At 40.6% G+C, this 23,626-nt stretch overlaps 1 protein-coding gene across 1 annotated transcript in view; it reads right to left on the bottom strand.

Annotated features, from left to right (window-relative positions):
- BTBD9 (BTB domain containing 9) overlaps nt 1–23,626 on the bottom strand; it is a 784,099-nt gene that overhangs the window by 503,758 nt on the left and 256,715 nt on the right. Inside the window, exon 7 of the mRNA XM_053712684.1 lies at nt 5,613–5,722. Coding sequence (XP_053568659.1) covers nt 5,613–5,722 — 110 coding nt within the window. The remainder of the gene's footprint in view (nt 1–5,612; nt 5,723–23,626) is intronic.

The following is a 23,626-nucleotide window of genomic DNA, read 5'->3' as shown; positions in this document are numbered from 1 at the left end:
ATACCAATACCAAAGCAAAAGTACACGGATGACGGGAGGGATAGGCAGGCTCATTATACAGAAGGAACCACTGCCTGAAGAACCTTTCTCCCAAAAATAGCCTCCGAAGAAGCAAAAGTGTCAAATTTGTAAAATTTGGAAAAAGTATGAAGCGAAGACCAAGTTGCAGCCTTGCAAATCTGTTCAACAGAGGCCTCATTCTTAAAGGCCCAAGTGGAAGCCACAGCTCTAGTGGAATGAGCTGTAATTCTTTCAGGAGGCTGCTGTCCAGCAGTCTCATAGGCTAAACGTATTAAGCTACGAAGCCAAAAAGAGAGAGAGGTAGCAGAAGCTTTTTGACCTCTCCTCTGTCCAGAATAAACGACAAACAGGGAAGAAGTTTGGCGAAAATCTTTAGTTGCCTGCAAGTAGAACTTGAGGGCACGAACTACATCCAGATTGTGTAGAAGACGTTCCTTCTTTGAAGAAGGATTTGGACACAAGGATGGAACAACAATCTCTTGATTGATATTCCTGTTAGTGACTACCTTAGGTAAGAACCCAGGTTTAGTACGCAGAACTACCTTGTCTGAGTGAAAGATCAGATAAGGAGAATCACAATGTAGGGCTGATAACTCAGAGACTCTTCGAGCCGAGGAAATAGCCATTAAAAATAGAACTTTCCAAGATAACAATTTTATATCAATGGAATGAAGGGGTTCAAACGGAACACCCTGTAAAACGTTAAGAACTAAGTTTAAACTCCATGGCGGAGCAACAGTTTTAAACACAGGCTTGATCCTAGTTAAAGCCTGACAAAAGGCTTGGATGTCTGAATTTTCTGACAGACGCCTGTGAAACAAGATGGACAGAGCTGAAATCTGTCCCTTTAATGAGCTAGCCGATAAACCCTTTTCTAAACCTTCTTGTAGAAAAGACAATATCCTAGGAATCCTAACCTTACTCCAGGAGTAATCTTTGGATTCACACCAGTATAGGTATTTACGCCATATTTTATGGTAAATCTTTCTGGTAACAGGCTTCCTAGCCTGTATCAGGGTATCAATAACCGACTCAGAAAAACCACGTTTTGATAAAATCAAGCGTTCAATTTCCAAGCAGTCAGCTTCAGAGAAGTTAGACTTTGATGTTTGAATGGACCCTGAATCAGAAGGTCCTGTCTTAGAGGTAGAGACCAAGGCGGACAGGATGACATGTCCACTAGATCTGCATACCAAGTCCTGCGCGGCCATGCAGGCGCTATTAGAATCACTGAAGCTTTCTCCTGTTTGATTTTGGCAATCAATCGAGGAAGCAGCGGGAAGGGTGGAAACACATAAGCCATCCTGAAGTTCCAAGGTGCTGTCAAAGCATCTATCAGAACCGCTCCCGGATCCCTGGATCTGGATCCGTAGCGAGGAAGTTTGGCGTTCTGGCGAGACGCCATGAGATCTATCTCTGGTTTGCCCCAACGTTGAAGTATTTGGGCAAAGACCTCCGGATGAAGTTCCCACTCCCCCGGATGAAGAGTCTGGCGACTCAAGAAATCCGCCTCCCAGTTCTCCACTCCCGGGATGTGGATTGCTGACAGATGGCAAGAGTGAGACTCTGCCCAGCGAATTATCTTTGATACTTCTATCATTGCTAGGGAGCTTCTTGTCCCTCCTTGATGGTTGATGTAAGCTACAGTCGTGATGTTGTCCGACTGAAACCTGATGAACCCCCGAGTCTTTAACTGGGGCCAAGCTAGAAGGGCATTGAGAACTGCTCTCAATTCCAGAATGTTTATTGGCAGGAGACTTTCCTCCTGACTCCATTGTCCCTGAGCCTTCAGAGAATTCCAGACAGCGCCCCAACCTAGAAGGCTGGCGTCTGTTGTTACAATTGTCCAGTCCGGCCTGCTGAACGGTATCCCCCTGGACAGATGTGGCCGAGAAAGCCACCATAGAAGAGAGTTTCTGGTCTCTTGATCCAGATTCAGAGTGGGGGACAAATCTGAGTAATCCCCATTCCACTGACTCAGCATGCACAATTGCAGCGGTCTGAGATGTAGGCGTGCAAAGGGAACTATGTCCATTGCTGCTACCATTAAGCCGATCACCTCCATGCATTGAGCTACTGACGGGAGTTGAATGGAATGAAGGACACGGCATGCATTTAGAAGCTTTGTTAATCTGTCTTCTGTCAGATAAATCTTCATTTCTACAGAATCTATAAGAGTCCCCAAGAATGGAACTCTTGTGAGAGGAAAGAGAGAACTCTTCTTTTCGTTCACTTTCCATCCGTGCGACCTTAGAAATGCCAGAACTAACTCTGTATGAGACTTGGCAGTTTGAAAGCTTGAAGCTTGTATCAGAATGTCGTCTAGGTACGGAGCTACCGAAATTCCTCGCGGTCTTAGTACCGCCAGAAGGGCACCCAGAACCTTTGTAAAGATTCTTGGAGCCGTAGCCAATCCGAATGGAAGGGCTACAAACTGGTAATGCCTGTTTAAGAAGGCAAACCTTAGATACCGGTAATGATCTTTGTGAATCGGTATGTGAAGGTAAGCATCCTTTAAATCCACTGTGGTCATGTACTGACCCTCTTGGATCATGGGTAAGATTGTCCGAATAGTTTCCATTTTGAACGATGGAACTCTTAGGAATTTGTTTAGGATCTTTAAATCCAAGATTGGCCTGAAAGTTCCCTCTTTTTTGGGAACCACAAACAGGTTTGAGTAAAACCCTTGTCCTTGTTCCGACCGCGGAACCGGATGGATCACTCCCATTAATAATAGATCTTGTACACAGCGTAGAAACGCGTCTTTCTTTATTTGGTTTGTTGACAACCTTGACAGATGAAATCTCCCTCTTGGGGGAGAGGATTTGAAGTCTAGAAGGTATCCCTGAGATATGATCTCTAGCGCCCAGGGATCCTGGACATCTCTTGCCCAAGCCTGGGCGAAGAGAGAGAGTCTGCCCCCCACTAGATCCGGTCCCGGATCGGGGGCCCTCGGTTCATGCTGTCTTTGGGACAGCAGCAGGTTTACTGGCCTGCTTGCCCTTGTTCCAGGACTGATTAGGCTTCCAGCCTTGTCTGTAACGAGCAACAGCTCCTCCCTGTTTTGGTGCAGTGGAAGTTGGCGCTGCTCCTGCTTTGAAATTCCGAAAGGGACGAAAATTAGACTGTCTAGCCTTAGCTTTGGCTTTGTCTTGAGGTAGAGCGTGGCCCTTACCTCCTGTAATGTCAGCAATAATTTCTTTCAAACCGGGCCCAAATAAAGTTTGCCCCTTGAAAGGTATACTAAGTAATTTGGACTTAGAAGTTACATCAGCCGACCAGGATTTTAGCCACAGCGCTCTGCGTGCCTGAATGGCGAATCCTGAATTCTTAGCCGTAAGTTTGGTTAAATGTACTACGGCCTCCGAAATGAATGAATTAGCTAGTTTAAGGACTCTAAGCCTGTCCGTAATGTTGTCCAGCGTAGCTGAACTAAGGTTCTCTTCCAGAGACTCAATCCAAAATGCTGCCGCAGCCGTGATCGGCGCGATGCATGCAAGGGGTTGTAATATAAAACCTTGTTGAATAAACATTTTCTTAAGGTAACCCTCTAATTTTTTATCCATAGGATAAGAAAAAGCACAGCTATCCTCCACCGGGATAGTGGTACGCTTATCTAAAGTAGAAACTGCTCCCTCCACCTTAGGGACCGTTTGCCATAAGTCCCGTGTGGTGGCGTCTATTGGAAACATCTTTCTAAATATTGGAGGGGGTGAGAACGGCACACCGGGTCTATCCCACTCCTTAGTAACAATTTCAGTTAATCTCTTAGGTATAGGAAAAACGTCAGTACTCGCCGGTACCGCAAAGTATTTATCCAACCTACACATTTTCTCTGGTATTGCAACAGCGTTACAATCGTTGAGAGCTGCTAAGACCTCCCCTAGTAATACACGGAGGTTTTCCAATTTAAATTTAAAATTTGAAATATCTGAATCCAATCTGTTTGGATCAGAACCGTCACCTACAGAATGAAGCTCTCCGTCCTCATGCTCTGCAAGCTGTGACGCAGTATCAGACATGGCCCTAGAATTATCAGCGCACTCTGTTCTCACCCCAGAGTGATCACGCTTGCCTCTTAGTTCTGGTAATTTAGCCAAAACTTCAGTCATAACAGTAGCCATATCTTGTAATGTTATCTGTAATGGCTGCCCAGATGTACTAGGCGCCATAATATCACGCACCTCCCGGGCGGGAGATGCAGGTACTGACACGTGAGGCGAGTTAGTCGGCATAACTCTCCCCTCGCTGTTTGGTGAAATTTGTTCAATTTGTACAGATTGGCTTTTATTTAAGGTAGCATCAATACAGTTAGTACATAAATTTCTATTGGGCTCCACCTTGGCATTGGAACAAATGACACAGGTATCTTCCTCTGAATCAGACATGTTTAACACACTAGCAATAAACATGCAACTCGGTTACAATTTTATTTAATAAAAACGTACTGTGCCTCAAGAAGCACTAAACGATTAAATGACAGTTGAAATAATGAACTGAAAAACAGTTATAGCATCACTCTTAACAAACAACACAACTTTTTAGCAAAGGTTTGTTCCCATTAGTAAAATAACACTAATTAAATTTTAAACAACGTTTTAAATCACAGTCACTATATAAGTCTCACAGCTCTGCTGAGAGAATCTACCTCCCTTCAAAGAAGTTTGAAGACCCCTGAGTTCTGTTAGAGATGAACCGGATCATGCAGAAAAACTGACTGGAAATTTTTGATGCGTAGCAAAGAGCGCCAAAAACGGCCCCTCCCTCTCACACACAGCAGTGAGAGAGAAACGAAACTGTCATAATTAACACAAGCAAACTGCCAAGTGGAAAATAATGCCCAAATACTTATTCACTCAGTACCTCATTAATGCAAACGATTCTACATTCCAGCAAAAACGTTTAACATGAAAAATACCTAATAAAAGGTTTAATGTACTTTTACAGAGTAATTCCGGTGAAATACCATCCCCAGAATACTAATGTGTAGAGTATACATACATGTTCATTATAACGGTATGGCAGGATTTTTTCATCAATTCCATTCAGAAAATAACAACTGCGACATACCTCAATGCAGATTCAACTGCCCGCTGTCCCCTGATCTGAAGCTTTTACCTCCCTCAGATGGCCGAGAAACAGCAATATGATCTTAACTACTCCGGTTAAAATCATAAGAAAAACTCTGGTAGATTCTTCTTCAAACTCTGCCAGAGAGGTAATAACACGCTCCGGTGCTATTGTAAAATAACAAACTTTTGATTGAAGTTCTAAAAACTAAGTATAATCACCATAGTCCTCTCACACCTCCTATCTAGTCTTTGGGTGCAAGAGAATGACTGGAGGTGACGTAGAGGGGAGGAGCTATATAGCAACTCTGCTGGGTGAATCCTCTTGCACTTCCTGTAGGGGAGCAGATAATATCCCAGAAGTAATGATGACCCGTGGACTGATCACACATAACAGAAGAAAAAGTGTATTTATACACAAACTGATTACTTCTTAAACACTGATATGATGCAGTGGAAAGGCCACTTGCAATGCCAACTAGATTACAGCACATTAAAGCAACTGAACTGAGTCTTCCTTACCTATTAAGCCTTTCTCCAGGGTAAAGGTTTTGTTGGTAAACATGCACTCAAAGGCCACAAGATGGAAAACTTTGTTGACAGTGTTATGAGTTCCCACAATGCGAACATACCTGAGAAGACAGAATTTCAACAAAGTAAGTAGAGAGATCTATGGATAGAACAAAAGTGTTTATATCTAAAGCAGTTTTTTATGTGTAACATTTTCTAATAGTTCTAAAAATGTAATTATTTTATTAAACAATGAATACAATATTTTATTTGCAAAATATTTGAAAACATAAAATGTTGGTAAAGCAAACAATAAATATAAAATGTGGATTAATAAATATATTTCACATAATAAACCAAAATGTTTGAAACCATCAAGATCTAAATGTGTACAAAAACATAATTTATGTAAGAACTTACCTGATAAATTCATTTCTTTCATATTAGCAAGAGTCCATGAGCTAGTGACGTATGGGATATACATTCCTACCAGGAGGGGCAAAGTTTCCCAAACCTTAAAATGCCTATAAATACACCCCTCACCACACCCACAATTCAGTTTAACGAATAGCCAAGAAGTGGGGTGATAAGGAAAAAAGTGCGAAAGCATATAAAATAAGAAATTGGAATAATTGTGCTTTATATAAAAAAATCAAAACCACCACAAAAAAGGGCGGGCCTCATGGACTCTTGCTAATATGAAAAAAATGAATTTATCAGGTAAGTTCTTACATAAATTATGTTTTCTTTCATGTAATTAGCAAGAGTCCATGAGCTAGTGACGTATGGGATAATGATTACCCAAGATGTGGATCTTTCCACACAAGAGTCACTAGAGAGGGAGGGATAAAATAAAGACAGCCAATTCCTGCTGAAAATAATCCACACCCAGAATAAAATTTTGATGAAAAAACATAAGCAGAAGATTCAAACTGAAACCACTGCCTGAAGTACGTTTCTACCAAAAACTGCTTCAGAAGAAGAAAACACATCAAATGGTAGAATTTAGTAAAAGTATGCAAAGAGGACCAAGTTGCTGTTTTGCAAATCTGATCAACCGAAGCTTCATTCTTAAACGCCCAGGAAGTAGAAACTGACCTAGTAGAATGAGCTGTAATCCTTTGAGGCGGAGTGTTACCCGACTCAACATAGGCATGATGAAATAAAGATTTCATCCAAGATGCCAAAGAAATGGCAGAAGCTTTCTGGTCTTTTCTAGAACCGGAAAAGATGACAAATAGACTAGAAGTCTTTCGGAAAGACTTAGTAGCTTCAACATAATATTACAAAGCTCTAACAGCATCCAAAGAATGCAATGATTTCTCCTTAGAATTCATAGGATCAGGACATAATGAAGGAACCACAATTTCTCTACTAATGTTGTTAGAATTCACAACCTTAGGTAAAAAATTCAAAAGAAGTTCGCAGCACCGCCTTATCCTGATGCAAAATCAGAAAAGGAGACTCACAAAAAAAGAGTAGATAATTCAGAGACTCTTCTGGCAGAAGAGATGGCCAAAAGAAACAAAACTTTCCAAGAAAGTAATATAACGACTAAAGAATGCATGGGTTCAAATGGAGGAGCTTGAAGAGCCCCCAGAACCAAATTCAAACTCCAAGGAGGAGAAATTGACTTAATGACAAGTTTTATACGAACCAAAGGTTGTACAAAACAATGAATATCAGGAAGATTAGCAATCCTTCTGTGAAAAAGAACAGAAAGAGCAGAGATTTGTCTTTCAAGAAACTTGCGGACAAACCTTTATCTAAACCATCCTGAAGAAATATAAGTCTTCCAGACTCTATAATATATCTCTCTAGATACAGATTTACGAGCCTGTCACATAGTATCAATCACAGAGTCAGAGAAACCTCTTTGACCAAGAATCAAGCGTTCAAACTCCACACCTTAAAATTAAGGTTTTGAGATCCTGATGGAAAAAAGAACCTTGAGACAGAAAGACTGGTCTTAACGGAAGAGTCCACAGCTGGCAAGAGGCCATCCGGACAAGATCCGCATACCAAAACCTGTGAGACCATGCTGGAGCTACCAGCAGGACAAACGAGCATTCCTTTAGAATATTGGAGAATACCCTTGGAAGAAGAACTAGAGGCGGAAAGATATAGGCAGGATGACACTTCCAAGGAAGTGAAAAATGCATCCACTGCCTCCGCCCGAGGATCCCGGGATCCGGACAGATACCAGGGAAGTTTCTTGTTTAGATGAGAAGCCATCAGATCTATTTCTGGGAGTTCCCACATTTGAACAATCTGAGGAAATACCTCTGGGTGAAGACCATTCGCCCAGGTGCAACGTTTTGGCGACTGAGATAATCCGCTTTCCAATTGTCCATACCTGGGATATGAACCGCAGAGATTTAGACAGGAGCTGGATTCCGCCCAAACCAAAATTCGAGATACTTCTGTCATAGCCAGAGGACTGAGAGTCCCTCCTTGATGATTGATGTATGCCACAGTTGTGACATTGTCTATCTGAAAACAAATGAACAACTCTCTCTTCAGAAGAGGCCAAGACTGAAGAGCTCTGAAAATTGCACGGAGTTCCAAAATATTGATCGGAAATCTCACCTCCTGAGATTCCCAAACCCCTTGTGCCGTCAGATACCCCCACACAGCTCCCCAACCTGTAAGACTTGCATCTGTTGAGATTATAGTCCAGGTCGGAAGAACAAAGAAGCCCCCTGAACTAAACGATGGTGATCTGTCCACCATGTCAGAGAGTGTCGTATAATCGGTTTAAAGATATTAATTGAGATATCTTTGAGTAATCCCTGCACCATTGGTTCAGCATACAGAGCTGAAGAGGTCGCATGTGAAAACGAGCAAAGGAGATCGCATCTGATGCGGCAGTCCTAAGACCTAAAATTTCCATGCATAAGGCTACCAAAGGGAATGATTGTGACTGAAGGTTTTGACAAGCTGATATCAATGTTAAACTTCTCTTGTCTGACAAGGACAGAGTCATAGACACTGAATCTATCTAGAAACCTAAAAAGGTTACCCTTGTCTGAGGAATCAATGAACTGATTGGTAAATTGATCCTCCAACCATGAACTTGAAAAAACAACACAAGTCGATTCGTATGAGATTCTTCGAAAATGAGAAGACTGAGCAAGTACCCAAATATCGTCCAATAAGGAAATACCAAAACCCTGTTCTCTGATTACAGAAAGAAGGGCACCGAGAACCTTTGAAAAAATTCTTGGAACTGAGGCTAGGCCAAACGGTAGAGCCACAAAACTGGTAATGCTTGTCTAAAAAGAGAATTTCAGACACTAAAAGTGATCTGGATGAATCGGAATATGCAGATACATATCCTGTAAATCTATTGTAGACATATAATGCCCTTGCTAAACAAAAGGCAGGATAGTCCTACAGTAACCATCTTGAATGTTGGTATCCTTACATAACGATTCAATATTGATAGATCCGGAACTGGTCTGAAGGAATTGACCTTCTTTGGTACAATGAAGAGATAAAATAAAACCCCAGCCCCTGTTCCAGAACTGGAACTGGCATAATTACTCCAGCCAACTCTAGATCTGAAAACACATTTCAGAAATGCTGAGCCTTTGCTGTGTTAACTGGGACACGGGAAAGAAAAAAATCTCTTAGCAGGAGGCCTTAACTGAAGCCAATTCTGTACCTTTCTGAAACAATGTTCTGAAACCAGAAATTGAGAACTGAATTGATCAAAATTTCTTTGAAGAAAACGTAATCTGCCCCATACCAGCTGAGCTGGAATAAGGTCCGCACCTTCATGGGTACTTAGGAGCTGGCTATAGGTTTTCTATAAGGCTTGGATATATTCCAAACTGGAAATAGTTTCCAAACTGATACCGCTCCTGAGGATGAAGGATCAGGCTTTTGTTCCTTATTGTGAGGAAAGGAACGAAAATGATTATTAGACCTAAATTTACCTTAGATTTTTTATCCTTTGGTAAAAAAGTTCCCTTCCTTCCAGAAACAGTTGAGATAATAATTTATTACCCTGGAAAGAAAGGGAAAGCAAAGTTGACTTAGAATACATATCAGCATTCCAAGTTTAATCCATAAAGCTTTTCTAGCTAAAATAGCTAGAGACATATACCTGACATCAACTCTAATGATATCAAAAGATGGTATCACCAATAAAATTATTAGCATGTTATAGAATAATAATAATGCTATAAAATTATGATCTGTTACTTGTTGCGCTAAAGCTTCTAACCAGAAAGTTGAAGCTGCAGCAACATCCGCTAAAAATATAGCAGGTCTAAGAAGATTACCTGAACATAAGTAAGCTTTTCTTAGAAAGGATTCAATTTTCCTATCTAAAGGATCCTTAAATGAAGTACTATCTGCCGTAGGAATAGTAACACATTTAGCAGGAGTAGAGACAGCCCCATAACCTTAGGGATTTTGTCCCAAAAAAACTCTAATCTGTCAGATGGCACAGGATATAATTGCTTAAACGTTTAGAAGGAGTAAAAGAATTACCCAAATTATTCCATTCCCTGGAAATTACTTCAGAAATAGCATCAGGGAGATTAAACACTTCTGGAATAACTACAGGAGATTTAAAAACCTTATTTAAACGTTTAGATTTAGTATTAAGAGGACCAGAATCCTCTATTTCTAATGCAATTAATACTTCTTTAAATAAAGAATGAATAAATTCCATCTTGAACAAATACAAAGATTTATCAGCATCAACCTCTGAGACAGAAACCTCTGAACCAGAAGAACCATTATCAGTATCAGAATGATGATGTTCATTTAAAAATTCATCTGAAAAAAGAGAAGTTTTTAAAAGACTTTTATGTAAACTAGAAGGAGAAATAACAGACATAGCCTTCTTAATGGATTTAAAAAATAAAATCTCTTATGTTTATCAGGAACACTCTGAAAATTAGATGTTGACGGAACAGCAACAGGTAATGTAACAGTACTAAAGGAAATTTTATCTGCATTAATAAGTTTGTCATGACATGCAATACAAACAACAGCTGGAGAAACAGATACCAAAAATTAAAGCAGATACACTTAGCTTGGTAGCTCCAGCACTAGACAGCGATTTTCCTGTAGTATCTTCTGACTCAGATGCAACGTGAGACATCTTGCAATATGTAAGAGAAAAAACAACATATAAAGCAAAATTGATCAAATTCCTTAAATGACAGTTTCAGGAATGGGAAAAAATGCCAAAGAACAAGCTTCTAGCAACCAGAAGCAATGAAAAAATAAGACTTAAATAATGTGGAGACAAAAGCGACGCCCTTATTTTTTAGCGCCAAATAAGACGCCCACATTATTTGGCGCCTAAATGCTTTTGGCGCCAAAAATGACGCCACATCCGGAACGCCGACATTTTTGGCGCAAAATAACGTCAAAAAATGACGCCACTTCCGGCGACACGTATGACGCCGAAAACGGAAAAGAATTTTTGCGCCAAAAAAGTCTGCGCCAAGAATGACGCAATAAAATTAAGCATTTTCAGCCCCCGCGAGCCTAACAGCCCACAAGGAAAAAAGAGTCAAATTTTTGAAGGTAAGAAAAAATGATTAATTCAAATGCATTATCCCAAATATGAAACTGACTGTCTGAAAAATAAGGAAAGTTGAACATTCTGAGTCAAGGCAAATAAATGTTTGAATACATATATTTAGAACTTTATAAACAAAGTGCCCAACCATAGCTTAGAGTGTCACAGAAAATAAGATTTACTTACCCCAGGACACTCATCTACATGTTTGTAGAAAGCCAAACCAGTACTGAAACGAGAATCAGCAGAGGTAATGGTATATATAAGAGTATATCGTCGATCTGAAAAGGGAGGTAAGAGATGAATCTCTACGACCGATAACAGAGAACCTATGAAATAGACCCCATAGAAGGAGATCACTGCATTCAAATAGGCAATACTCTCCTCACATCCCTCTGACATTCACTGCACGCTGAGAGGAAAACCGGGCTCCAACTTGCTGCGGAGCGCATATCAACGTAGAATCTAGCACAAACTTACTTCACCACCTCCACGGGAGGCAAAGTTTGTAAAACTGAATTGTGGGTGTGGTGAGGGGTGTATTTATAGGCATTTTAAGGTTTGGGAAACTTTGCCCCTCCTGGTAGGAATGTATATCCCATACGTCACTAGCTCATGGACTCTTGCTAATTACATGAAAGAAAGATGTCTTCAGTATTGTTCATGGGCTTCAACTGTATCTCATTCTTGTGCTTCGTTGACACAAAGTGACACACAAGAGGACAAGTATTCCACAATTGCAACTTGGAACACCGAATGGATACATTTTATTATTTTTATGTACGAGTTAAATTTTATTCAAAAGTGTAAGACCATCATTATGAGAAATAACTTTGGGAAATATGTTTTTACTAAAAGTGAAACTATTTCTAGGCTTAAAGGGACACTAAACCCATATTTTCTTTCATGATTCAGATAGAGAAGCAATTTTAAGCAACCTTCTAATTTACTCCAATTATCAATTTTTCTTTGTTCTCTTGCGATCTTTTGCTTTTTGTCATATCAGAAATTGGTAAATTGCTATGGTCTTTTGCAGATGCTGAAATGAAATAACAGAATTTATGTTTACCTGATAAATTACTTTCTCCAACGGTGTGTCCGGTCCACGGCGTCATCCTTACTTGTGGGATATTCTCTTCCCCAACAGGAAATGGCAAAGAGCCCAGCAAAGCTGGTCACATGATCCCTCCTAGGCTCCGCCTACCCCAGTCATTCGACCGACGTTAAGGAGGAATATTTGCATAGGAGAAACCATATGGTACCGTGGTGACTGTAGTTAAAGAAAATAAATCATCAGACCTGATTAAAAAAACCAGGGCGGGCCGTGGACCGGACACACCGTTGGAGAAAGTAATTTATCAGGTAAACATAAATTCTGTTTTCTCCAACATAGGTGTGTCCGGTCCACGGCGTCATCCTTACTTGTGGGAACCAATACCAAAGCTTTAGGACACGGATGAAGGGAGGGAGCAAATCAGGTCACCTAAATGGAAGGCACCACGGCTTGCAAAACCTTTCTCCCAAAAATAGCCTCAGAAGAAGCAAAAGTATCAAACTTGTAAAATTTGGTAAAAGTGTGCAGTGAAGACCAAGTCGCTGCCCTACATATCTGATCAACAGAAGCCTCGTTCTTGAAGGCCCATGTGGAAGCCACAGCCCTAGTGGAATGAGCTGTGATTCTTTCGGGAGGCTGCCGTCCGGCAGTCTCGTAAGCCAATCTGATGATGCTTTTAATCCAAAAAGAGAGAGAGGTAGAAGTTGCTTTTTGACCTCTCCTTTTACCGGAATAAACAACAAACAAGGAAGATGTTTGTCTAAAATCCTTTGTAGCATCTAAATAGAATTTTAGAGCGCGAACAACATCCAAATTGTGCAACAAACGTTCCTTCTTTGAAACTGGTTTCGGACACAGAGAAGGTACGATAATCTCCTGGTTAATGTTTTTGTTAGAAACAACTTTTGGAAGAAAACCAGGTTTAGTACGTAAAACCACCTTATCTGCATGGAACACCAGATAAGGAGGAGAACACTGCAGAGCAGATAATTCTGAAACTCTTCTAGCAGAAGAAATTGCAACTAAAAACAAAACTTTCCAAGATAATAACTTAATATCAACGGAATGCAAGGGTTCAAACGGAAACCCCTGAAGAACTGAAAGAACTAAATTGAGACTCCAAGGAGGAGTCAAAGGTTTGTAAACAGGCTTAATTCTAACCAGAGCCTGAACAAAGGCTTGAACATCTGGCACAGCGGCCAGCTTTTTGTGAAGTAACACAGACAAGGCAGAAATCTGTCCCTTCAGGGAACTTGCAGATAATCCTTTTTCCAAACCTTCTTGAAGGAAGGATAGAATCCTAGGAATCCTAACCTTGTCCCAAGGGAATCCTTTAGATTCACACCAACAGATATATGTTTTCCAAATTTTGTGGTAAATCTTTCTAGTTACAGGCTTTCTGGCCTGAACAAGAGTATCGATAACAGAATCTGAGAATCCTCGCTTCGATAAGATCAAGCGTTCAATCTCCAAGCAGTCAGCTGGAGTGAAACCAGATTCGGATGTTCGAACGGACCCTGAACAAGAAGGTCTCGTCTCAAAGGTAGCTTCCAAGGAGGAGCCGATGACATATTCACCAGATCTGCGTACCAAGTCCTGCGTGGCCACGCAGGAGCTATCAAGATCACCGACGCCCTCTCCTGATTGATCCTGGCTACCAGCCTGGGGATGAGAGGAAACGGCGGGAACACATAAGCTAGTTTGAAGGTCCAAGGTGCTACTAGTGCATCCACTAGAGCCGCCTTGGGATCCCTGGATCTGGACCCGTAGCAAGGAACTTTGAAGTTCTGACGAGAGGCCATCAGATCCATGTCTGGAATGCCCCACAGCTGAGTGACTTGGGCAAAGATTTCCGGATGGAGTTCCCACTCCCCCGGATGCAATGTCTGACGACTCAGAAAATCCGCTTCCCAATTTTCCACTCCTGGGATGTGGATAGCAGACAGGTGGCAGGAGTGAGACTCCGCCCATAGAATGATTTTGGTCACTTCTTCCATCGCCAGGGAACTCCTTGTTCCCCCCTGATGGTTGATGTACGCAACAGTTGTCATGTTGTCTGATTGAAACCGTATGAACTTGGCCCTCGCTAGCTGAGGCCAAGCCTTGAGAGCATTGAATATCGCTCTCAGTTCCAGAATATTTATCGGTAGAAGAGATTCTTCCCGAGACCAAAGACCCTGAGCTTTCAGGGATCCCCAGACCGCGCCCCAGCCCATCAGACTGGCGTCGGTCGTGACAATGACCCACTCTGGTCTGCGGAATGTCATCCCTCGTGACAGGTTGTCCAGGGACAGCCACCAACGGAGTGAGTCTCTGGTCCTCTGATTTACTTGTATCTTCGGAGACAAGTCTGTATAGTCCCCATTCCACTGACTGAGCATGCACAGTTGTAATGGTCTTAGATGAATGCGTGCAAAAGGAACCATGTCCATTGCCGCTACCATCAACCCGATCACTTCCATGCACTGAGCTATGGAAGGAAGAGGAACGGAATGGAGTATCCGACAAGAGTCTAGAAGTTTTGTTTTTCTGGCCTCTGTCAGAAAAATCCTCATTTCTAAGGAGTCTATTATTGTTCCCAAGAAGGGAACCCTTGTTGACGGAGATAGAGAACTCTTTTCCACGTTCACTTTCCATCCGTGAGATCTGAGAAAGGCCAGGACAATGTCCGTGTGAGCCTTTGCTTGAGGAAGGGACGACGCTTGAATCAGAATGTCGTCCAAGTAAGGTACTACAGCAATGCCCCTTGGTCTTAGCACCGCTAGAAGGGACCCTAGTACCTTTGTGAAAATCCTTGGAGCAGTGGCTAATCCGAAAGGAAGCGCCACAAACTGGTAATGTTTGTCCAGGAATGCGAACCTCAGGAACCGATGATGTTCCTTGTGGATAGGAATATGTAGATACGCATCCTTTAAATCCACCGTGGTCATGAATTGACCTTCCTGGATGGAAGGAAGAATAGTTCGAATGGTTTCCATCTTGAACGATGGAACCTTGAGAAACTTGTTTAAGATCTTGAGATCTAAGATTGGTCTGAATGTTCCCTCTTTTTTGGGAACTATAAACAGATTGGAGTAGAACCCCATCCCTTGTTCTCTTAATGGAACGGGATGAATCACTCCCATTTTTAACAGGTCTTCTACACAATGTAAGAATGCCTGTCTTTTTATGTGGTCTGAAGACAACTGAGACCTGTGGAACCTCCCCCTTGGGGGAAGTCCCTTGAATTCCAGAAGATAACCTTGGGAGACTATTTCTAGCGCCCAAGGATCCAGAACATCTCTTGCCCAAGCCTGAGTGAAGAGAGAGAGTCTGCCCCCCACCAGATCCGGTCCCGGATCGGGGGCCAACATTTCATGCTGTCTTGGTAGCAGTGGCAGGTTTCTTGGCCTGCTTTCCCTTGTTCCAGCCTTGCATTGGTCTCCAAGCTGGCTTGGCTTGAGAAGTATTACCCTCTTGCTTAGAGGACGTAGCACTTTGGGCTGGTCCGTTTCTACGAAAGGGACGAAAATTAGGTTTATTTTTTGCCTTGAAAGGCCGATCCTGAGGAAGGGCGTGGCCCTTACCCCCAGTGATATCCGAGATAATCTCTTTCAAGTCAGGGCCAAACAGCGTTTTCCCCTTGAAAGGAATGTTAAGTAGCTTGTTCTTGGAAGACGCATCAGCCGACCAAGATTTCAACCAAAGCGCTCTGCGCGCCACAATAGCAAACCCAGAATTCTTAGCCGCTAACCTAGCCAATTGCAAAGTGGCGTCTAGGGTGAAAGAATTAGCCAATTTGAGAGCATTGATTCTGTCCATAATCTCCTCATAAGGAGGAGAATCACTGTCGACCGCCTTTATCAGCTCATCGAACCAGAAACATGCGGCTGTAGCGACAGGGACAATGCATGAAATTGGTTGTAGAAGGTAACCCTGCTGAACAAACATCTTTTTAAGCAAACCTTCTAATTTTTTATCCATAGGATCTTTGAAAGCACAACCATCCTCTATGGGTATAGTGGTGCGTTTGTTTAAAGTGGAAACCGCTCCCTCGACCTTGGGGACTGTCTGCCATAAGTCCTTTCTGGGGTCGACCATAGGAAACAATTTTTTAAATATGGGGGGAGGGACGAAAGGAATACCGGGCCTTTCCCATTCTTTATTAACAATGTCCGCCACCCGCTTGGGTATAGGAAAAGCTTCTGGGAGCCCCGGCACCTCTAGGAACTTGTCCATTTTACATAGTTTCTCTGGGATGACCAACTTGTCACAATCATCCAGAGTGGATAATACCTCCTTAAGCAGAATGCGGAGATGTTCCAACTTAAATTTAAATGCAATCACATCAGGTTCAGCTTGTTGAGAAATGTTCCCTGAATCAGTAATTTCTCCCTCAGACAAAACCTCCCTGGCCCCATCAGACTGAGTTAGGGGCCCTTCAGAAATATTAATATCAGCGTCGTCATGCTCTTCAGTATCTAAAACAGAGCAGTCGCGCTTACGCTGATAAGTGTTCATTTTGGCTAAAATGTTTTTGAAAAGTTAAACACTAAAAAACTCTAAGCCATCTCCGTGGAGATGTTGCCTGTACAACGGCAAAGAGAATGACTGGGGTAGGCGGAGCCTAGGAGGGATCATGTGACCAGCTTTGCTGGGCTCTTTGCCATTTCCTGTTGGGGAAGAGAATATCCCACAAGTAAGGATGACGCCGTGGACCGGACACACCTATGTTGGAGAAAAATAAATAAAAAAGTATGTGTGTGTGTGCATAATCTTGGCATATAAAAGCGACATTAACACTAGATACATGCCAGACATAATGATGTATACAAATGAAAGGATTTGTCTGTGAATAATAAGCAGATTTTTAATATCATGTTAGTTGTATAAATATTGAATAAATAAATGGAAAGTTTAAGTCCCCATAAACTAATGAGTGCCACAAGGAAAAACCCAAGGTTTCCCTTATTTTATCTGAAATGCTGAAACCAATGAGGGACAGATTTAAATAGGTTATTAGAGTGAGCAAACAAAGGATATGTACAATACAACAGGATTAGGCTTGTGAAGTCTGCAGTCTCCACTAATTCTTGTGGTAATGGGAAAGCCCACAAAATAAATTACCGTTTTACTTTACATATATTAGACCTTGTGTTACATGTCCCTTTAATGTAGACATGCAAGTGTGTAAGTAAATAAATGTAATATCAAATGCGGTAAACATATTTACTTTATATATATTAGACCTTGTGTTAAATGTCCCTTTAATGTAGACATGCAATTGTTTAAGTAAATAAATGTAATATAAAATGCAGTAAACATATTTACTTTATATATATTAGACCTTGTGTTAAATGTCCCTTTAATGTAGACATGCATGTGTGTAAGTAAATAAATGTAACATCAAATGCAGTAAACATATTTACTTTATATATGCTCTGCACTCAGGGGCGTATTATGGCCTAGGCTAACAAGGCCGGTGCCTAGGGCAGCAGATTTGAGAGGGGCAGCACATCTGCCCTATCCTCTCTCTAAAAACAAGCACACAGTATAGTGAGCGATAAAGTGCAGGCTTTTACAGAGAAGGCAAGGCACATGTGCTGATTAAGGTCGCTCTTTACAGGCAGTGCTCCTTTAAACTGTTGCTTAATTTAGAGCTGCCAGCATTTTTGCAGTGGAAGCGTTCTTGGTGAGAAACATGCCCGGGGATATGCTTACAAGGTGCGGCTGGAGGAGAAGACCTTGTGCCGATATGCTGCCTCCCCTTGTCAGCTGTGGTGGTTCTGCAAACGCAGTGCTTATTGCAGGTCTTAGTAACTAACAGACTGGATGCGTCTGTGCACTGCTTAAATCAGCTTGTGATGTCTAATCATAAACTCTCAGTGCTAATGTATGTTAGCTACTAATAGCTAGCTTTCTCTGCATTCATGTGATGTCTAATAATAAACTCTCAGTGCTAATGTATGTTAGCTACTAATAACTAGCTTTCTCTGCATTCATGTGATGTCTAATAACAAACTCTCAGCGCTAATGTATGTTAGCTACTAATAGCTAGCTTTCTCTGCATTCATGTGATGTCTAATCATAAACTCTCAGCGCTAATGTATGTTAGCTACTAATAGCTAGCTCTCTCTGCATTCATGTGATGTCTAATCATAAGCTCTCAGTGCTAATGTATGTAAGCTACTAATAACTAGCTGTCTCTGCATTCATGTGATGTCTAATCAAACTCTCAGCACTAATGTATGTTAGATACTAATAGCTTTCTCTGCATTCATGTGATGTCTAATCATAAACTCTCAGTGCTAATGTATGTTAGCTACTAATAGCTTTCTCTGCATTCATGTGATGTCTAATCATAAACTATCAGTGCTAATGTATGTTAGCTACTAATAGCTAGCTTTCTCTGCATTCATGTGATGTCTAATAATAAACTCTCAGTGCTAATGTATGTTAGCTACTAATAGCTAGCTCTCTCTGCATTCATGTGATGTCTAATCATAAACTCTCAGCGCTAATGTATGTTAGCTACTAATAGCTAGCTCTCTCTGCATTCATGTGATGTCTAATCATAAGCTCTCAGTGCTAATGTATGTTAGCTACTAATAACTAGCTGTCTCTGCATTCATGTGATGTCTAATCATAAACTCTCAGCGCTAATGTATGTTAGCTACTGATAGCTTTCTCTGCATTCATGTAATGTCTAATCATAAGCTCTCAGTGCTAATGTATGTTAGCTGCTATTAGATAGCTTTCTCAGCATTCATGTGATGTCTAATTATAAACTCTCAGCGCTAATGTATGTTAGCTACTAATAGCTTTCTCTGCATTCATGAACCCACGGAGTAAATAGTAAACGGACACTTAAAAAGTTTCATTACTTGAATAATGGTAATTACAGTATGTTGTTGCATGTTAAGGGCAGTGATTGTTTCAAACTGTATTCTTCTTTCCCTCCCTCCCTCCCTTATTTCACTTTCTTTTCCCTTCCTCAATAAACTCCCTCCCTTCTTTCTCTCAACTCCCTTCTCTTACTCCCTTCTTTCACTTCTTTCTTTCCCTCCCCACTTTTCTCTTCTCTCTCCCTCCCTCACTCCCTCCCTCCCCACTTTTCTCTTCTCTCTCCCTCCCTCACTCCCTCCCTCCCTTCCTTCTTTCCTTTCCCTCCCTTTTCTCCCCTCCAACAGATTCCTTCATTCAGGGAGAAAACGGTATAAGATGCATGCAATTCAACCCATTTTCTTTTGAATTCTTTTGAATTCTTATGAAAAAAAAACCCAAAACATTTTACACACTGACCCAAAAAAATATTACGGGGAAAAAAGGCCTTAAAACTTTTTTTTTGGGGGGGCAGCAGAATTTTGAGTGCCTAGGGCAGCATAAAACCTAAATACGCCACTGTCTGCACTTATAGCAGCCTAACAAGGTCAGTATAAACATATTAAAGGGATATTGTAATTTGTTAGTACATAGGATTTTTACATTACTGCCCCAGCTATCCGATTAACGCACAGGGGTTAAACACATAAATAAAGACCCTTACCAATAGCTGTCACATAACCCACTAATCTTTATTCAGCTTGTGAAATGCAACACTTGCTGCTCCAGAACAGCTCTTTACCTATTTGTTTAACCAATTTGCTGTGATCAAACATCTACTTAGCTAGGAACAATAAAATAATTTTAAACAGGGTTTTGAGTAAAAGATGGAGTAACAGCCACCACAGCGAGCACTCTTCCCTTTAAAAAGACAGTACAAGTAGGCATTCACATTTGTATCATTCATGAAGCATTTCGCTTTGTTTGGAGCCGGATTACTTCTTGTGAAATTGCAACAAACTAAGATTTGTGCAAAACGGCAGCCTTCTACATGTCAAAGAAAAAGGCAAAACATTGTTGATTTCCCAATCATTAAACCAGATAAAGCACATGGCAGCTTCACAAGCCCAACTCTGACACATATTTGTGCAGAACTTGCAGTTTGTTATTTCAGCTGGAGCCAAATAATGAATATTTTGGTAACACAATGACCCTGGCAAACAGATTGGTTCCTCTAAATAAGGAAAGGTGTGGGCTGAGTTTAACAACTGAAAAAACATTGCAGAAAACAATGTGTTAATCTGTTCTAATAACCTTCAGGTGCTTACTGTCCCTTTAAGTATAAAATGTACTTTTTTTTAGAATAGAGAGTCTTGCAGAGCTTTTAAAGAACACAAGTTTAATACGGTTACATAAATAAGGTTTATATCTCATTCTGTAAACTGAAGGCTGATCTCCTCCAGACAAAACAAGTCATGCTATAAACTAATATCCGTAAGTTACTCAAGGAAATTTTAGGGAAAGGCTTCCAAATGTGTCTTCGTTTAATGGAGCTTCTTTTTGATGACAAATACTTAAAGGGACACTGAACCCAACTTTTTTCTACTGTGATTCAGATAGAGCAGAACATTTTAAACAACTTTCTAATTTACTCCTATTATCAATTTTCTTGATTCTCTTGCTATCTTTATTTGAAAAAGAATACATCTAAACTTTTTTTCTTGGTTCAGAACTATGGACACCACTTTTTTAATCAGCAAGAACAACCCAGGTTGTTCACCAAAAATGGGCCGGCATCTAAACTTACATTATTGCATTTCAAATAAAGATACCAAGAGAATGAATAGAATTTGCTAATAGGAGTAAATCAGAAAGTTGCTGAAAATTTCATGCTCTATCTGAATCACAAAATAAAAAATATGGGTTCAGTTTCCCTTTAATTTCTTCTTTTTCTCATTCTACAAGAGAATGAATAGCAGAACAAATGCACATTGTCCCTAGGCAAAAACATACAGTAGATGTACCATGATTCAACCCAAGGTTCCCTGTTCTTAGCACAGCAATATACTAATATTTCACACATTTTCTCCCCATACCCAATCTGAAATGAATTCACAAGTTTGTTCCTATTAGTGACTGAATGAAGAATGAAATAACAAATTAGATCTTATTGTTCAGGAGAGGCTTAATACACTATTTCGTTTATATAAGCAATGCAAACCCTTTGTAGCCAATAGAGATTACATGATAAATGCACATAAAGATATTTGTAAAACATACTGTCGCCTAGATTTAGAGTTTGGCGTTAGCCGTCAAAACCAGCGTTAGAGGCTCCTAACGCTGGTTTTGGGCTACTGCTGGTATTTAGAGTCAGTCAGGAAAGGGTCTAACGCTCACTTTGCAGCCGCGACTTTTCCATACCGCAGATCCCCTTACGCCATTTGCGTATCCTATCTTTTCAATGGGATCTTCCGATCAGCCAATAGAATGCGAGCTCAATCTGATTGGCTGATTGGATCAGCCAATCGGATTGAACTTGAATCTGATTGGCTGATTCCATCAGCCAATCAGAATTTCCCTACCTTAATTCCGATTGGCTGATAGAATCCTACCAGCCAATCGGAATTCGAGGGACGCTATCTTGGATGACGTCCCTTAAAGGAACCTTCATTCTGTTTAGGACGTCGGAAGAAGAGGATGGATCCGCGCCGGAGGTCTTGAAGATGGAGCCGCTCGTCATCGGATGGAAGAAGATAGAAGATGCCGCTTGGATGAAGATGTCTACCGGTCCGGATCTCCTCTTCTGCCCAGATAGGATGAAGACTTCAGCCGGAGGATGGACTTCTTCAGCCGCCGCTTGGATCAAGACTTCAGCCGGAGGACGGATGTCTTCAGCCCCCGCTTGGGCTTGGATCAAGACATCGGAGCCTGGACGGATCGGTGATACCCGGTGTGGTGAAGATAAGGTAGGAAGATCTTCAGGGGCTTAGTGTTAGGTTTATTTAAGGGGGGTTTGGGTTAGATTAGGGGTATGTGGGTGGTGGGTTGTAATGTTGGGCGGGGGGGGTATTGTATGTTTTTTTTTCCAGGCAAAAGAGCTGAATTCTTTGGGGCATGCCCCGCAAAAGGCCCTTTTAAGGGCTGGTAAGGTAAAAGAGCTTTTCTATTTTAATTTTAGAATAGGGTAGGGCATTTTTTTATTTTGGGGGGCTTTGTTATTTTATTAGGGGGCTTAGAGTAGGTGTAATTAGCTTAAAATTGTTGTAATATTTTTCTAATGTTTGTAACTATGTTTTTATTTTTTGTAACTTAGTTCTTTTTTATTTTTTGTACTTTAGTAAGTTTATTTAATTTTATTTATTTGTAGGTATTGTATTTAATTAATTTATTGATAGTGTAGTGTTAGGTTTAATTGTAACTTAGGTTAGGATTTATTTTACAGGTAATTTTGTAATTATTTTAACTAGGTAACTATTAAATAGTTATTAACTATTTAATAGCTATTGTACCTGGTTAAAATAAATACAAAGTTGCCTGTAAAATAAATATTAATCCTAAAATAGCTACAATATAATTATAATATATATTGTGGCTATATTAAGATTTATTTTACAGGTAAGTATTTAGCTTTAAATAGGATTAATTTATTTAATAATAGTTAATTTATTTCGTTAGATTTAAATTATATTTAACTTAGGGGGGTGTTAGGGTTAGACTTAGCTTTAGGGGTTAATACATTTATTAGAGTAGCGGCGAGGTCCGGTCGGCAGATTAGGGGTTAATAATTGTAGGTAGGTGGAGGCGACGTTGGGGGCGGCAGATTAGGGGTTAATAAATATAATATAGGGGTCGGCGGTGTTAGGGGCAGCAGATTAGGGGTACATAGGGATAACGTAGGGTGCGGCGGTGTACGGAGCGGCAGATTAGGGGTTAAAAAAATATGCAGGGGTCAGCGATAGCGGAGGCGGCAGATTAGGGGTTAATAAGTGAAAGGTTTTTTCTTTCATGATTCAGATAGAGCATGACATTTTAAGCAACTTTCTAATTTACTCCTATTATCAATTTTTCTTTGTTCTCTTGCTATCTTTATTTTAAAAGCAGGAATGTAAATCTTAGCAGCCAGTCCATTTTAGGTTCAGCACCATAGATAGTGCTTGCTTATTGGAGGCTTACATTTAACCAATAAGCAAGCATAACCAAGGTTCTCAACCAAAAATGGTCAGCTCCTATGCATCACATTCCTGCTTTTTAAATATAGATATCAAGAGAACGAAGAAAATTTGATAATAGGAGTAAATTAAAAAGTTGCTTAAAATTACATGCTCTATCTGAATCATGAAAGAAAAAAAAAATGGGTTCAGTGTCCCTTTAAGTAATTTGAAGAATTTTCATCTATGATGAGTCATATAATTGCTTCTTCCAGTTACCACTGGGGAATTTTCAATACATAATTACCCATCACATCTCAGGATGAGATTGATATTCTGTTGCTATTAATATTTTAGGGTTCCTATAGAAAACAATTGATGTTGCTATTTATTTCAGGTTACTACAATACAACTGTTGGTTTCTAAGCTACCAACAAGATTTTGGTTGTGCATGAAGGCAGAAATATATTTATTTATA

This window comes from Bombina bombina, chromosome 4, assembly GCF_027579735.1.
Source record: "Bombina bombina isolate aBomBom1 chromosome 4, aBomBom1.pri, whole genome shotgun sequence".
NCBI lineage: Eukaryota > Metazoa > Chordata > Amphibia > Anura > Bombinatoridae > Bombina > Bombina bombina.
Note: the sequence above shows the minus strand (reverse complement) of the source record. Positions and strands in the feature narration are given on the sequence as shown.